At 49.4% G+C, this 17,112-nt stretch overlaps 1 protein-coding gene across 1 annotated transcript in view; it reads left to right on the forward strand.

Moving 5' to 3' along the window:
• The window catches only part of CPPED1 (calcineurin like phosphoesterase domain containing 1), a gene marked incomplete at both ends in the record, with an annotated part of 93,675 nt that extends 77,156 nt beyond the window's left edge, over nt 1-16,519 (forward strand). The window contains one exon of the mRNA XM_080704216.1: nt 16,290-16,519. Coding sequence (XP_080560342.1) covers nt 16,290-16,519 — 230 coding nt within the window. The remainder of the gene's footprint in view (nt 1-16,289) is intronic.
• Nucleotides 16,520-17,112: the final 593 nt, after the last annotated feature.

Here is a 17,112-nt window from a genome sequence, read left to right on the forward strand (position 1 = left end):
ATGTGTTAACAACCTTTGAATGCATAGTTTCATACTCAGATTTTGTTTCAAATCTGGCAAATAGTGTCCACAGAATAACAGTAATCGTTTCACAGTGCCCTCCACTTGAAAGTGTATTAAAAAAAAAAAAAAAAACTGGCTGGCTGATTCTTTTTTTTTTAAAAAAAGCTTTTTAATGAGAATTCCTTTTTTATTTTTTATCTTTTGGTGTGTGTGTTTTGTTTTGTGTTTTGTTTTTCTTTTCTGTTTTGTACTAGAGAGATTGAACCCAGAGGCATTCTACCTCCGAGCTACACCCCCAGCCTTTTTATTTATTTTTTTTAACTTTGAAACAGAGGCTCGCTAAGTTGCTGAGGCTGGCCCTAAACCTTGTGATGCTCCTGTCTCAGCCTCCCAAATCTCTAGACAGTGTTCTTTAAGCATCCATAGAATCCAGAGTGCCTGGGGTCAGAGCAACTTGAGGAGTCTTGCTCTCTTTTCTTTCCTAGGACTTGTTCATAAGTTCATTTTCCCAGGTTTGTTCTCTTCCATGTTTCGATCCATTTACCATGAAGCATCACACTTTAATCATTTGATATATGTGTCTCATTCACTTTAAACCTAGATAAAAGACCAACTGTGGAAGCTACATCTGGTGTGAAATGATGGATTATATTTCACACTTTGGAGGTATCCTTAACAGTTGGGCTAATTAAAGTTAAAATCAAGTCCTGATGGTAAATATTTATAAATTGAGAATCTGGTGTGTGCAAATGTGCCCTGCTGATTCCCGAAGTTAAGTCAACATTTATTCATCCAGCAGATAGCAGGGCCCTGAGCTAGGCACCAGGCCAGAGGGATGAACAGAACAGGTGGAGAGGTTCCTTCTCTAGGGTCCTTGAAAAATCCCACTGCAACATTCCAAAAGGGACCCCCCAGTGCCTGAGAAACAGCAGTGTCTCCATTTATGAATGAAAATATTATATCTTGGCTTCGTAGGTCATGTTTTTAAAAGAGCAGTTGGTGTCATTTTGAAATGAGCAGTGAGATTCCCTTTATAAACTCCCAGTGTTCCAAGTGTCTTAGTTTGCTTTCTGTTGCTATAGCGGAATGCCACAGGCTAAGTAACTTATAAGGAATAAAGGTTTATTTGGCATACAGTTCAGAAAGCCAGAAAGTTCATGACCAGGTGGCTGTGCCCATTGCCGTCCTTCTAGCTGCAAGGACTTTCTGTGGCCCGGAGGCCTCGTGGGGAGGCAGGTGTCCTGTCTCAGGTGTCTCTCCCGCTGAAGTCGCAGGACCACTGGATCAGGCCCCACACTCATGGTCTCACTTATTATTCATCTTTTCCTGAAGGCCCTGGCCTCCAAGTCCCCAGTTGGCTTAAATGCCCGCCATCCTACTACCTTATCCCAGGGGTGAAGTGGCAGCTGAGCTTTGCCTTAGCTCATCCGCCTTGGGCTCACCTGCCTTAGCCACACCCTCTAACTCCCCTTCTAGTTCATGTTAAGTTTTCATTTACCGGACTCACCTTCATTTAAAAGGCGTCTACCCCCACGAAATCCAGCAGGACCAGTTCAAAGCTAGAACATCACCGTGTGGAATGAGTTAGGAATTGCTCTAATGCTGTTGCCTTTTGATTTTGCTTAAGAAATAATCCTGTATTGATGGCTGATGTGGAAGGAAAAGAACAGCACGTGTAGGCCGCTGCCACCAAGAGCCAGGCCTGGTCCTTTGTGCCCCCTTTTCCTACCCAGGGAGATGCTTCATCCATGCCCATGGTCCAGGTGAGGAAACGGCCACATAAGTAATCATGAGAAGGGGCATTCCAGCACTTGGTCCATTTTAAATTCCTTAGGCACGCAAGATACCTTTCTTACAAATGGCGCTGTCTTCTGTGGAGTTGGAAGTCCAGGTGAGGGCTGACCCCTGCTGTGGCCTTGTCCAGGAGGAGTGGGTGTCAGGGCAGACAGGACGCTGCCTCAGCAAACGAGCCTCCTGCTGGGCCCAGGTGGGGCCGAGGGTCTGCCCCTGCCTCCCTCAGGAACTGTAATTCTCAACCTCACTCCTCCCTGTTGCCAGGGAAGGCACCAAAAAGGAGCAGTTCTCCTCCCCCAAATGCAGAGGAACGACTGTAGGAGAGCCGGGCTTACGTTCAGTTTTGCAGCTTCTCACGCTACAGACAGCAGCTGCTCCTGCTGCTGCCACACCGGTATAGATGCCCTCACTTTGGTGCTTTCTACCTCCAAACTACACCCCCAGCCTGACTTTTTATTCTATATTTGGAAACAGGGCCTTACTAAGTTGCAGAGGGCCTCACTAAGTAGCTGAGGCTGGCCACGAACCTGCGATCCTCCTTTCTTTGCCTCCCAAAGTACTGAGATTACAAGCGTGTGCCACAGCGCCCAGCTGAGAAAGCCCATTTTCAACAGAAAGGATGATGTTACTCCCGCCAACATGGGGGCACTGTGACCGGCGCCCACCCGCCTGCTGTTCAGGGCTGAGGAATAGCCCTCCTGAGCCCTCCTGAGCCCTCCTGAGGCCACTGACCCTCTGGCCAGGCCTTAAGGGCGCAGCTCAGGGCTTCTGCTAGAAAAGGGACTTTGGTTACCATCACATTTCTTTTTGAAAAGTAGTGAAAGTAGACCTTACCAGCGTGTTGTCTGTGTGTGGCGGGAATATGCATGTTACATTATTTTTTGTGCTTGTCTCTCTGTCTTTTAATTTTTTTAAAGATGAAAACAAGAAGGAATAGCAAGAACCCCTGTAACAAAGTTGAGTTTGGGGACGGGCACACTGTTTCTGGGGAGAGCCAGGAGCGAGGGTTTAGGCTTGTGGGCAAGAGGCAGAGGTGAGGGTGTTCACCGTGCTGACGTGGCTTCAGCGTGGCCGTGTAGGAATGTGAGGGGCGTCCTTAGCTCTCAGGCCAGGGGACAGAAGCACCAGTAGCGTGGCAACCCTGCTCTCAGCACACAAGGCCACTTGTTTGCGGATAATACTTACGGAGCCATCAGTTCTCTTCCAGAAGTTATGCACGGAGCCTTCTCCCTGCCTGTCTCTTCTTGCCGCAAGGGAACGGCCACAGTATAAATCAGAGAGGAGGCTCGCTCTCTCTTTCTGCTGACAGGTGGGGTGTCTCGGTGACTCACGCCCTATCTCTGGTCTGTGTCGTCTCTCACATCCACCTTGTCCCCAAGCTGGCGTACGGACACGGCCTGGGGTCTCATCTGTTTCCTCCCCTCTCGAATGAGGAAGCGCGGGCACTGCCTTTGGCTCAGAGCCCAGGTCCTGTTGAATGCAAGGTGCCGGGGACAGCAGTTTTGTAGGACGTGGAAATGTCCACATCATCGATAAAGCAATCCTGCATCAGTCTTACTGACTTCCACCCTAAGGAGGAAACTCCCTGGATCTCTTGGACAATCCACGAAGTCTTGTCAGCTTGCAAGAGCTTCCAAAGCCAACTTATCTCGTGTTTGAAAATGGGTTGTTGGCTATCCCAATAGAAGAGTTACTGTCCTAACAAGCCGGATCGGAATCGGTTCCTTTGGGTCTACTGAAACAGGAAACGACAAGCTGCCTGGCTCAGAGAGTGGGGAAGTGTATACTACCACATCAGCAGAAGCCACCAGTGGTCAGTGGTGACCAGGACCACGCCTGGCTTCGCTCTGCCCTCGCTGGCCCAGCTCTTTGCTAAGGCTGGACCTTCTCAGGTGGCTGCCACAGTTCTGGACTCCACCCCAAGACTTGATGACCCCCAGATGCAGGAAAGGGGGCTTGTTAAGGGAGACAAGATCTTTCCCAGAATGCCACAGCAATTGCCTCTCACATCTCTGGGAGTCAGGACCCCAGGACCCGGGGACCCAGGGTCATACAAGGAGAGTTGCCACACCTCCTCCACCCTGGTGTTGGGGGTGAAACCTCCCAGAGCAGGGTATTTTCCAGAACAAATCAAGAAAGGGAGGGGCAGGATACTGGGAGACAAGCAGCAGCGGCCCCTCCCCAGTGTCAGGGAAGGGAAAATACCCAGGCTCACACCTCATCAACCTGATGGGAGAATGTAGTTATCCACCTGCACAGCGCAGGTGCAGGCAGAGGGAGCCAGGGCCCCTCTCCATCCCCGGGTGGGGTCCTGTGCTTGAGGGTGAGAGACGCCCCCTGGCTGCACAGCCGAGTCTGGGCTGCAGTGGTTCCGAGGGGTCTGCAGCTGGGGCAGCGGAGACAACAGCAGCGCTGGGTCCTGGGTGAGAGGAAGCCCAGAGGAGAAGGGGCACCAGGGCCCAGGGAAGGGGGTGATCGAGGGAGGGGCTCCTGCTGGAAGAGGACCTGCCCGTCAGAGCAGAACGGACCCCACCTTGGCTCCTCCAGCTAACGTGGTAAGAGATGGTTACCTGGTCAGAATTTTCTTTCCCCAGCTTTTAAACAGAAGTGGACTTAGCCATGGGGCTCCCCACCTGCACCCCTGGCTCCAGGAGGAGGCAGGGCACTCTCTCCTGAGCGGATTCCATCTTCAGCATTTCTACAAAACCGTTCTCTTCTTTGGGCCCACCACCACCTCTGTCCACCTCCCTGAATATTCTGGGATGGATCTCCAATTTGATACATGCACTCTCCGTCAGTCAACACAATCTTTTTTAATGAGCCTCTTGTGCCGACAGCTGTGTTTAAGAGAGGGCCTGGGAAGCCGGTAATGGAAATCTAGAAGTGTCCGTTCTGAATCAAAACCTTCAAGCGCGCCCCCTGCTCCATCGCACACGCAAGCCTGCCGTCGTCTTTTGAAAATAAAGAGGAAATTATGCATAGCAAGAAAGATGTAATTTGTGTAAATGGGAGAAAAAAGATCTGATCAGATACTGGGAAAAGAGAGGGAAGTATGCTTATTGAGCGCCACCTGAATACGGGGCGCGCAGCTTCCTGCCGGGCGACCCTGGGGCGCCGCCAATCCTCACTGGATCTCTGTGCCAGCCCTGGGGGTGATTGATATCAGCCCCGCCCTCCAAACGAGGAAACCGAGGCTCAGACGTTGAAGCGTGTGTGAGGCCCGCAGCGCTCAGCGGTGGCAGAGCCAAGCGTCCAGCCGGCATCCCTTGGAGATAAGGGACTGGCTGCCGCCGCCGCTTTCCTAGAACCAAACGTGGATCAGATACAGCCCCTCTTCATATTGCACAGAGGTTTTGAATGCCCGGCACAGGAAGGGAGAAATAAAACGTGAGCACAGCCTGTCCTGGAGAGAGGGGAGGGGCAGCGAGATGGTGGAAAGGCCTCAGCCGGGGACCTGTGGTCACCCCCAGCCAGGGCCATCCAGACCCTATGCTGAGCTTTGCTCTGGAACGCAGGAGTGTGAGGGTTCTAGAGGGCAGAGGAAATCCCTGTCCTTTGGCACCGCATGCAGGGATGCGATGGTGGGCGTGGTGTTGGAGGCGTCCTGCTATGAACAGGTCTGTGGGCCCTGCTGTGGACCCTGTCGGCCACCCCGGGCTTGGTGTGATGGCTGACCTTGAACCTCTCCTGTCTGCTCCATCCTGGGTTGGCTGCAGTCGCCAGCCTGGCTGCCTGGAGGCGGGATCCCCACCACCCAATAGCTTTAGTCCCCTCTCACCTTCTCCTCCTTTCAGTTGAAATATAACCTGTTGTTTGGTGTTTAGGTGAGGCAAGGCACGTGTTATTGTGTTATTTACATTTGCCATTTTTAGGGCCGTTAACTGGGAGGGAGGATCCTTAAACAATAAGAATCTCTTTGGTGATGCAGGATGCCCTGGCCTTGGGCAAAGCCGTTAAAACTGGGCCACTGCTTCCTAGGGCAGCAAAACACAGGATCCCCAAGCAGAGGCTGCAAATCGTGGGCTAGCCAGGTGTTTCCTGTCTCCCGAGTCAGACATCTGAGTAAATAAATGCCCGAGAGGACCAGATGTTGGGGTGTGCGCAGACAAACCCTCAGAGGGGCTTGAGCTATGACCCCAACTTCCAGCAGGACCTGGCCCTGCCACAGTGGCAAAGTCTTCTCCAGGGGCTCAGCTGCTGAAGCAGATGGTGCTTCCGCCCACCCCACCCCAGGTCACACAGAAGCTCATCCATCTCCTGAGAGCATCTTCTACAGCAGTGATACCACAGCAGAGGTTCTCAGAGGCCGTGGGGGCTGCAGACAGGACCCTTCCCGGGCAGTCTGAGAAGCAGCCTGACGCTGTGTGTCCAGTACCTGGGCAGTCCCTGAAGCGCAGAAGGCTCCCCCGCCCTCCCCGGTTTCCGTGGCTTTTGTTATTAAAATATGTAAAAAGCCTGGATTTTACATACCAGAAATACAGTTTTCAGGATTTTAGAGCTGCATGTGTTCTTGAGTAAATGCAGACACATTGCAAATTTTTATATAGTGCACTTACTTTGTGAAATTATATATTTATTTTATAGATTCCTGTAATATATGCCAAATAGAGTAAAGTTAACTGAAAATTACACAGTGAACTTCTAAAGTAGAAAAAGGGATTTCAAGAGACCTTTCTCCCTCTGCCGTTTTATGTTTGATGTTCTGTGCTTTTTTCTTTTTCTAATACTTTTATTGGTGCATTGTAATTTCACATCATGATGTGGTCCCGAGCGATAGGGACACAGGTGCACACAGCGCCCAGCCCCAGCTTCCTCTCCTCCCCCTTCCCACACACGATGCCAGCATTGGCACCGGTGAGCTCACGTGTACACAACATCTGTGCAGCATTTCCCTCACCGACTCTGCCTCCCTGGTGTTCAGCATCTTTACAATATGCTCAGCAATCTTGTGTTGCACTTTTTCTTATTTTTTATTCGGAAATATTTTAAGCACACAGAAAAGTCGTGAAAGGAGAATAGTAAAGAGAACAGCTCTATGCCCTTTACCCAGAGATGTCATTCAGAGTGTACCTGCGTGTGTGTGTGTCAGAGAGAGAGAGAGTGAGAATGAATACCTCATTGCTGTGGTCTACTGGAGGGTGAGTTGGATGCACGCACCATGTGTGTATATTCTAATTTCCTTCTGTACACAAAAGCCAGCCCACTGTATGTATCTGCTTCCTTGGGCTTCTTTCACTTATATTTCTTCCAGAAATCATGATCATTGAGTCCTCATTCTATTTTACAGCTGCATTGTATCTTTGCCATAGTTCATTCATCTGCTTTCTTAAGGGACGCATTACTCCTGAAGGCCAGCAAATACTGCGCAGTGGGTACCGCAGGCTGAAGGTCCAGTGGCCGGCCACTGCTGTTATATCTAAAGTGGTCACCTCTGTGAAATGAGGCGGCTGCAGAGACCTTGGGCTTGTTAGCCCCTGTTAGGTTCTTTCTGCATCTCACAGTTCAAATAATGAGATGTCTCAGGTCCAGCCAAAGCCGCTGTTAGATTGGGTTCCTTAGCAAGAAGCCTGGAGACGGGGATCAGAGTTGGCTCTCGGTACGGGAAGGTGAGGAAGCAGGACAGGGAAGCCAAGCAAAGGTACGGTCTTAGCCGTGACCTGACTGCAGCCTGATCCAGGGGCCCCGGGGCCCTGACCGAACCAGAGGCAGCCCCCCTCTGAGGCAAGGCCTTACCTCACCCTGTGTACACTAGCACACCTTAGGAATTTAAAGTATTGTGTGTCCGGACCTGTTCACAGTGCCTTAGTAGGGCTTCAGTAGATGGGAGTTGTTGATGTTCCTTCTGTTACTCCCCTTTTTGTCCTGGTAACAGCTCTATTGAATGTCATTTACATACCATTCAACTTTTCAGAAGGATACCATTCAGTGTGGTTTTTAATATATTCACAGAGTTGCACACTCAGCTCACAGTCCATTTCACAGCGTTTTTATTATCCCGTAAACAACTGTGTAACCTTTGATACTTACTCCCCCTCCCCCCCCGTTTCCTTACAGACCCTTTCTCCCTGGCTCTAGAAATCTTTCTCTCTGGATTTGCCTGTTCTGGACATTTCATAGAAACGTAGCCACACGGTATAGTGTTGGGGGGCGGCCTTTTTGAATGTCACTGGTTCTCAGCTGTGCCTCTTGTAGGCCCCTCAAGGGTAAGGAGCCTTCTGAGAACAGGGCATCCCAGAGCCCTTAGCAGTCAGTGCCCTCAGCACCGCGAGGATGCTGCCTGGCATGGATACCAGTAGTATCCACCATAGAAAGTCATGTGAAAGGGCTTTGCTAAGAGGAAGACAAGCTGGACGTGGTGGTGAACGCCTGTCATCCCAGTACTTGGGAAGCTGAGGCAGGAGGATCATAGGTTTGAAGCTAGCCTCAGGAACTTAGCTAGACTCTGTTTCAAAATAAAAAAAAATAGAATAGGGCTGGACATGTAACTCAGAAGTAGAATGTTCCTGGGTTCAATCCCAGTACCACAAAAAAAAAAAAAAAAACCAGTATGGTAATACAAAAGGGATTGCCCAGCACTGTAAACAACAACAGGGAGTGTAGCAGTTATTCAAAGGTTCTGGATAAACAAAAACTCATTTCATATTGACCTGGCCAGTCTCTCTTTTTAATTATGAAAACACCAAGGAGTGAAATCTCAGTGACCAAAATCTGATAACTGTGGTAGAAATTTTAAGTGGTTAATTTTTCTCTGAGTAATAATTTTAAAATATCAAAAGTCTGAAAAATGGGAATATGAAGACTAACTTTTCCCCAACAAAGAAAAGAATGGTGATTTTCACCTTTTACTCCTGTTTAAATCTGTATGAGATTCTAACCATTGCAAGAGGCAGGAAAAACAAAAAGCTTTTAAAGATAAGAATTAAAATTGTATTTTTTTTTTCTCTTTGTACCAGGGATTGAACCCAGGGGAATTCTACCTATAAGATCACTCTCGGTGCCCCCCCCTCTTCTTGAAACAAGATCTTTCTAAGTTGCTGAGGGCCTCCATTTTGAAGCTGGCCTCAAACCTGTCAGCCTCCCAAGTACAGAGATTACAAGTGTATGTTACCACCCTGGCATTTTTTTTAAATCTGGAAAATCCCAGAAGTCTACCAAACCATTTCAGATTAAAAATGGTCTATCAAGATCTCAGAATTATAAGATTAAATGGGGAAAAAAAACAATTGTATTCTTATATACTATCAGCAAACAATTAAGTAAAATTACAAAAACAATGCAATCTCCAGTGATACCAAAAAACAAAATATTTGGGAATAACAATTTCTAAGACCTCTACTCTGGAAACCACAAAACACTGATGAAATTAATTAAAGAAGGCTTCAGTGAGTGGGAAGATGGACCATGTTCATGGATTAGAAAACTCTTGTTGTTACTTTGGCTTTTTCCCCAAATTGACCTGTGGATTCAGCAAATCCCAATAAAAATTCCAACAACTTTATTTTTTATAGAAATTGACAGTTCGATTCTAGCCACCTATAATAATCCAAATAGTTGAATCAGATCAAAATAAATGCCCCCTCCCTGCATGGCTGGGGATGGAACCCAGAACCTCACACATACTGAGCAGGTGCTCTGACATCAAGCTGCGTACCAACCCTGGAATTCCTTATCTTGGTGGAAAGCTGTTGATACTTAAAGTAGTGAAGGAATCTCTGACTATCAGACAGATGCCCTTGTGCATATTAAAGATGCCCTTGTGTTCATTAAAGCAGTGCTCTTTACTGGGCAGATACATCTGTCTCGCCTGGTTGAAATGGCATCTATCATTTTATTTATTTTTTTTTTAATTTTTTATTGGTGCACTGTATTCATACATCATAGTGGGATACAAACTTTTGTAGACATACATGCACACATCGCCCAGTCAGCCCCCACCCGATCCCCACCCCATTCCCTCCCCATCCCTCCCTCCCATGCTTGGCTTAGTGGTTGACATCTAGTATTATAGCAATTTATCCAAAATTAAAAATGATAATCTCACATAACAGTTTCATTGGTCTGAACCAAACCACAAGTGACTCACATTGTTTTATTTTGAGAAGCACAGAAGCTTACCGTTTCTGAAGAATCTGGAAGTTTTGGTGAACTTATAGGGATCGGACATAATTTTTTTTAATGATACACCTCTCTCCATTTCTGCAGCTGGCCCTCCTCTTATTTGTGTAAATAAAGTTTTATTGGCTCACAGCCGTTTCCTCAAGCCTACATGCTTTCCATGAGGCTACTTTCATGCTGCAGAAGAAGGCAGCCTTGAGTGCCACATGGCCCTTGAAGGCTAGAATGCTCTTGCTCTTTCTGGAAGACTTTTGCTGTCCTCGGGTCAAGGAGTTAGGAGTGGCCCTCCAGAGAAGTCCATGGAAATGTCTGTAGGGTCCCACTGGAGTGCATGGGAGTGTGCGACAGGAGGGTCTGGACTGAAGTACTCAGACACGTTGGTGATTGTGACGAGCAGGAAGACATTTAAGACCATTTCCATTTCACCTGTCGTTGGCCCTCTGCAGGCCTGGTATCTCTCGGCTGTACTGTCTGCCTTCCCTGCCGCCCAGCCCAGCCAGCATCAGCTGGTGCTGCCGCCTACCTGTGGACCTTCACGTTCCTTTCCTGGAAAATGCCCGGTATTCCACTGCAGTGGATGCCGGCAAGATTAAAAATGCTGGGAAGGTGATTCGGATGCCCAGTAGGCGGCTGGTTAGCAGGAGCCTGTGTTCGTGCCTGGGAGCTGCCATTCCAAAGCTCACCTGCTCCCTTTCCTGCCCCTGATGCCCCCCAGGGTGGCGTGCCTGTTTTGCCTCCCCTGGCAGCAGTGTTGGTTAAGAGCACTAACTCTGGAGCCAGACTCTGGGTTCAGATCCCTGCCCTGCAATTCAAGGCTGAGTTAGCGAGTACTGATGTCTCAAATCTCCATTTTCTTACCTGTAGAACTGGGATAATAACTGTGTCTCCTTCATAGAGACCTGATGAGGAGTCAGTGAGTTAAGAATATGCTCAGTACCTAGAACAATGTCTGAGAGTGAGCACTCCATCAACAGTGTTACTGTTGCCGCCACAGTCATGGTCCCCCTTCAGGCCCCTGGTCAGACATGAGCCTGTGTTTACGTCAGAGCCACCCCTCCAGGAAGCTTGCTTACAGCGGTTGTCTGTGGCGGTTTGCACCTTTAAGGTGGTGATTAGCGCGTGTGCTTCTGAATCAGCAGGGTCTGGATACGTTTCCCCACTGTGTGACCCCAGGCACGTTGCTTGGCCTGTCTGTGCGTCATTCCTTTATCTGTGTCTCAGGGATAATTGCTTCCTTGAGGGTCCTTGTGAGGCTGGAGCGAGATGATGCATGGGCAGAGTGCTCAGCCCGTCAGGGATGTCCAGTAAACAAGACAGCGCTGAACCATGCCAGCACTTTCTGCATTTGCTATGAGTAGCTCTTTTTTTTTTTTTTTTTTTTTTTTTTTACTACCGGTCTATCCACTGAGCTCTTGACTGCTGGTATTGAATAGTCAATTTCAGTGCCTCGCCGCACTACCACGCCTGGCTGTGAGAGGAAGGAGTTCTTCACATGTTAACAGCCCCTGCCCTCCCCAGAGAGCCTGGAGCTGGCCCTTCCTCCCTCCACGGCCCCCAGCAGTCCTGTTACACAGGTAGTCGGGGTCTAGGAAAGGTCGATACAGGGAAATTCTAAATGAGAGTTACGTACTGGAATGTAGAGCTTGCACATTGGCAGCTATGAAAAGCCCTCACTTAATAGTGAAGAACCCCACTGAATGGAGCTACGCTACGATTGCTGTTGGCAGCCTGCATCTCCCAGAGCTGCGGAGCACCTGTCGCCACCCTCTGCCCAGGGCCACTGGCCAGGACCCCAGCGCGCCCGCATCCCAACTGCCTGCCGCGGAGGACGCCACCTCCTCTGGGAGTTATTTGTTCCTATTTTCCGTGTAGTCACACCAACCTTTCTTTCTTACCTCCTCCTGTTCTCTCTTTTGTAATGATTCGCATCGTTTCCTTTTAGCTACAGCAGCATAAATTGAGTGTGGCTGGTGATTTACAACACGGTTCTCACTGTTAAAGCTAACAGTGGAAAGATGCGTAGCTCTTCTGTAACGGTGTACTGGGGCTGGGCATATGTACGAGGTGTCCCGTCAGAACCTGTCCGCCCTTTGCAGGCCTCGCTCAGCAAGGCCACAGCCAGCGGAACGTGAGTCTTTCCTCAGACGTGTACTGGCTTGCATCCCAACTCCCTGATTGATTTGAAGCAAGTTTCCAATGCTAGAATATTAAATTATACAGGGGTTATATCCCAATCCTCTGATTGATTTGAAATGAATTTGAATCAAGGCAGCTTAAAACTAGCTGTTTGGTGTCTTCATGACTTGATACCATGAAAAATATGAATCTGGTGCCGTGGAATGCTGTCCCCTGCAGACACCGCAGCTGCCTTTGCTGGGAATTCTTTGGGCGGTAATTTAGGAAGATGTTTGTCATCTCCGTACAATCGTTCATAATTCAAAAACAATCTATTCGTAATACTCAATTATGCAGCCATCGAGGCGTGTCGACCACAGATGAGCAGCCTGAACCGAAATTCTGCCCAGTGCCTGAAAACACTAATAGAGCCAGTCCCTATCCAGGGAAACCGTGATTTATCAGTACATCCCCTACCCCCATCACGCTGCCAACCATTGCCTCTTGGTTAGAAGCTGACAAAAAGCTGAGGTGGGCAGGACTTTAGAGTAAGGTCCTCAGCCCGTGGGCATGAAAGAGGCAGGACTGTGAGCAGAGGAGAGCCTGCAGGGCGAACAGCCCGGGTGCCAGGCGGTATAGGTCTCCTCCAGCACTGAAAAGCTGTCCTGACCCTGGGAGGGGGTAGCTAGTGTGGCCCTGCTCCCCTCTGGGCTTTCTGCGACCTGTGGGAGGCGTTGTTATTTATACATCTTATGGGCAAGGAAATAGAAACTCAGCGGGCCAGAACTGTGCCCGAGTCCCAGAACAGAGCAGGGCTGGAGTCCGCAAGGCCGGTCAAGAGAAAGGGCCCAGGCGTCCCGGCACCTGTTCTTGGCCCCGCCTGCCTCCTTCCTGCCAGGAGGCTTTGTGTTTGCCTCGTACCTCCTGTGGGCCACAGTGTTCTCATCTGCACAGTGACTGTGACGTGGGACCTGGACCTGGGTCCATTGGGACGATTCAGGGGTGAAGAGTAGGGACTTCATGTCCCCCATCCGCTGCTGCTCCTCCACCGCCCCATAGCCGCCCTTCCCAGAGGCGAGACAGGACAGTGTTCAGGTTCAAAATCTCCAGGGTTTTCTGGGAGGCGAGAAATAGACTCAGAGGACTGGGGGTGTAGCGCAGGGATAGGGTGTTTGCCTTGTGTGCACAAGGTCACAGGTTTGATACCCAGCACCACCAAAAAAAGAAAAACAGAAAAAGACTCCCACCACCAAATACTCACCGGGCTTCTTCTGCATCTGTTTCTAACCTCAAAGCAATCCACTCACTCCCAAGCAACATCTCACCAACCAGAAACACCCAGAGCCTTGAGCGCGCCACCGGGGCCTGGGAATGGCGGTGTTCGGTATTTGTGATGCACTTGAGCCTCCTGCCCGACTGTCTCTGTATAAACGTGTTTATTCCTGGATGGCCCAAAATGTTAGTTCCTCATAATGGGGAGAGATCTCTTTTACTAGGGGGCAGGGTCTGAACACAACGCCTTTGCTCACTGGCAATTTAGATCCAAGTTTCTTTGATGTATTTGCTGCCTGAAGAGTCCTCATTTGGTCACTTTATTCTGGGTCTCAGGACTTAGTCTTTAGGGACGTGCCCCCTGCAGAGCAGTCAGGCTGTCCCAGGTCCTGCGAGCTCCAGCCACTGACTTTTCCCGTGTGTGTGGAATTGAAGCATAAGTGAGTTTTTACAGCTAACTCCTGCTAATGCGAGCTCGTTTCAGAAATCCAAAAACATTCTTTCCAAAGTCGTGCAGCTCACACCCGTGAGTGAGGCATAAAGAAACTAATTTCATAAACGCCTCTGCGCACAGAATGATGACAACGTGACGTGCTTCCGGTCAAGCCCCTCTCTCCCTGGGCAGTCTCTTCTCACAGGTGAGGCGGGCACGAGGCTTCGGCACCCCAGCACGGCTGTGGGAAGCAGCCCATCCGGCCTCTGCCAGGGCTCCCCGGGCACCAGCCTGGCGGTTCCCGCTGCAGCTTCTGAACTGCACAGCTGCGCCCGCCCGCCCTTCCCTCATCCCATCCGGTCCCTGCCCTGGCCAGGCCTCCTTGAGGTGTGTTCCTGATCGCTGATAACTCATGACCAGTGTAAGCATTACTCTGTGGTAATAAGAATGGGAGGAGGTGAAGCCCCTCCCCCTTCCACTCAGGCACAAATATGTATCATTATTTTATAAACACAGGGACACATGGCACTTTCTGGGCTTTGCAACGTGCTATTCGTACTCAATATATCTGGCACTTTGCAATGCAAATATACCTCTTTTCTTAAAAATGCAACTACAGTTGTCCCCTCTCCATTATCTAAGGTGTTTGCTTTTCATTTTTTAGCTACCCATGGTCAGCTGCAGGCTGAAATATTAAATGGGAAATTTCAGAAATAAGCAATCCATAAGTTTTTAATTATTTTTTCATTTTATTTATTTATTTTGTGGTGCTGGGGATAGAACCCGGGGACATTCTATTTCCAAGCTACACCCCCAACCCAATTTTTTTTTTTTAATTTTGAAACAGGGTCTCGCTGTTTTGGAGGGCCTCACTAAGTAACTCTGGCTGTTTGAGAACTGCGGTTCTCCTGTCTCGGCCTCCCACATGCTGGGATTGCAAGCGTGCGCCACCACACCCTGCTGAATCTTTAATCTTGCACCATTCTGAGTAGCATGGTGAAACTTTGGCACCATCCTGCTCTGTCCCACCCTGGATGGGAATTGTGCCTCTGCCTGGTATCCGCACGGTATATACTACCCACATGTTATGCATTTTAGTAGCCTTTGCAGGGAGCAGCTCAACCACTGTCATTGTTCGGTGGTTGGGTTCGAGTTACTTTTACTTTATCTAAGAGTGGCCTCAGGAAGTAGTGCCATGAAGCGGGCACTGGGGCATAAGACGTGGAGGGGTGCAAAGCTGGCCCCACGCCCCGTCTGCTGGGGCACGGCTTCTCTAATTCTGTTCTCACTCCTCTGCTCCCAAGGCCCTTTGCAGCTCCTGCATCTGTCTGGAGGGAACGCTGCAGCAGGTGCAGGCTGAGCATCAGTCCTCTCCCACAGCTGGGTTGGGGGTCCTGGGGGCAGCCTGACTGGCCTTGAGGGAACAGTCACACCGTGGAAACGAGTAGACAGTGACACCCAGGTCTTACTGTTTTTCCCCATAGCTTGTCCGACTGCACACCACGGCCCCCGCCCCAGGCAGCAGCACTGGTTGTCCATGTTCCCACAACAGAGCCCCCCACCCCACTCTCGTCAAACAGAGCCACACGTCCTTCCCCATCCCACAAGAATCCCACAGTCCTTCCCCATCCCACAGTCTCCGTGAGCCCCAAGAGCTCAAGTCTGCAGCCACGTGGACGCTGCTCCTGACTCGGCCTCCTGTTGTGTTTCTGGTCCTGACAGCTATTTATTTTGCTGCTGCACCTGCTTAGACCTTTGATTTTCTTACTTTCTGCCTGTCACTTTTTGTCCGTAAATTTGGAGCTGAGGAGGGACTTCAAATGTTGAACACGTGCTGCCCTCCTAATTAGAAACCATGAACATTTTTAATTTTTAAATTATTTTTGCAGCAGTGGGCGTTAAACTCAGGGTCTTGCAGATGCTAGGTAAGCCTCTACGACTGACCTACCCCTCCTCACACATAAACATTCTTCTTAGTACACACAGAGCGTCCATCAGAACGATATTTATAGACCTCAAGTGCTTCTCCTGCATCTCGTCCCAAAGGCACCTAGTGCGTCTTTCTTTTCTCATCTTGTTTCCTAGTTCATTCTTGTCCTAGTTATGACAAATGTGTTGATAATGTATTGTGAATGTGAATTATCCTTGAAGATCCAGATATCATACAGGTTGCCCTTTTTATTACACACAAAATAGTATTGTGCATTTAATATAGTAATACATTGCCGGGTGTGGTGGTGCACGCTTGTAATCCCAGGACTTGGGAGGCAGAGACAGAAGGATTGCGCAGGTTTGAAGCCAGCCTCAGCTACTTAGTGAGACCTGTTTCCAAATAAAGTGTGTGTGTGTGTGTGTGTGTGTGTGTGTGTGTAGAGTGTAGCCCAGAAGTAGAAGGCCCCTGGGTTCCATCCCCAGTACCACAAAAAATATAGAATATGTACATACATACATACATACATACATGCATACATTATGGTTCATAGAGCAAATCCTGGGACCCCCGTGTGGCCCCCATGAGAGTCCTCAGCCTCCTAACGTATCCCTCTTTTCTCTGCAGGAATCAAAGCTGTGTTCTCAGGCCACTACCACAGGAACTCCGGGGGCACCCACCAGAACCTTGACATGGTGGTGTCGTCTGCCATCGGGTGCCAGCTGGGCAAAGACACCCACGGGCTCCGGGTCGTGGTTGTCACCGCTGAGAGAATCGTGCACCGATACTATAGTTTGGATGAGCTGAGCGAGAAGGGAATAGATGATGATCTGATGGCGCTGGTGAAGGCAAACTGACCCCTGTGGCCACTCGCTTCTCGCTAAAGCAGGTTTCTCCCCAGATGCAGGAGTGGCACGCCACGTGACCTCCTGCTGAAACCTGAACCGAGACCGGGCCCATTGTGAGTGTGTGTCCTTTTGCATAAATCAGAGAGCGCGGTCCTGTACTCAGTTACATTCAAAATAGAACTGCCTTCCCTTTGAGAAGGAGTCTGGAAGTAATTTCTTAGTTACTCTGACATTAGCCTGCCTCTGACGAGTGCGGCATGAATCCCCCTGATGGTGTATTTCTCTGCCCTGCAGTAGAATTAGATTGTTTCTGGCAGCCTGTGATCAATGCTTACTTATCAACCGCATTCCCAACTTGATATCCAAAGTGTGATCTTTGATAATCCCTGAACAAACCACATCTGTTTGTATTAAATTGTGGCCGTGACTTCCAAACTGCTAGTCAAAACAAAAGCCACCTCCTTCTCTTCCTAGCAAGCAAGCAGCTGTCTCTCCCATCACCAGGGCCACCGCGAACTTCTGACGAGGAGCTGAGGAGCCGCCGTTATTGCCAGTGGTAGGAACAGGAAACAGTCGATACAGGTCAGGACTTGGATGTTTCC

The sequence above is a fragment of the Muscardinus avellanarius genome (genome assembly GCF_963383645.1).
Source record: "Muscardinus avellanarius genome assembly, chromosome: 10".
NCBI classification, from domain to species: Eukaryota; Metazoa; Chordata; class Mammalia; order Rodentia; family Gliridae; genus Muscardinus; species Muscardinus avellanarius.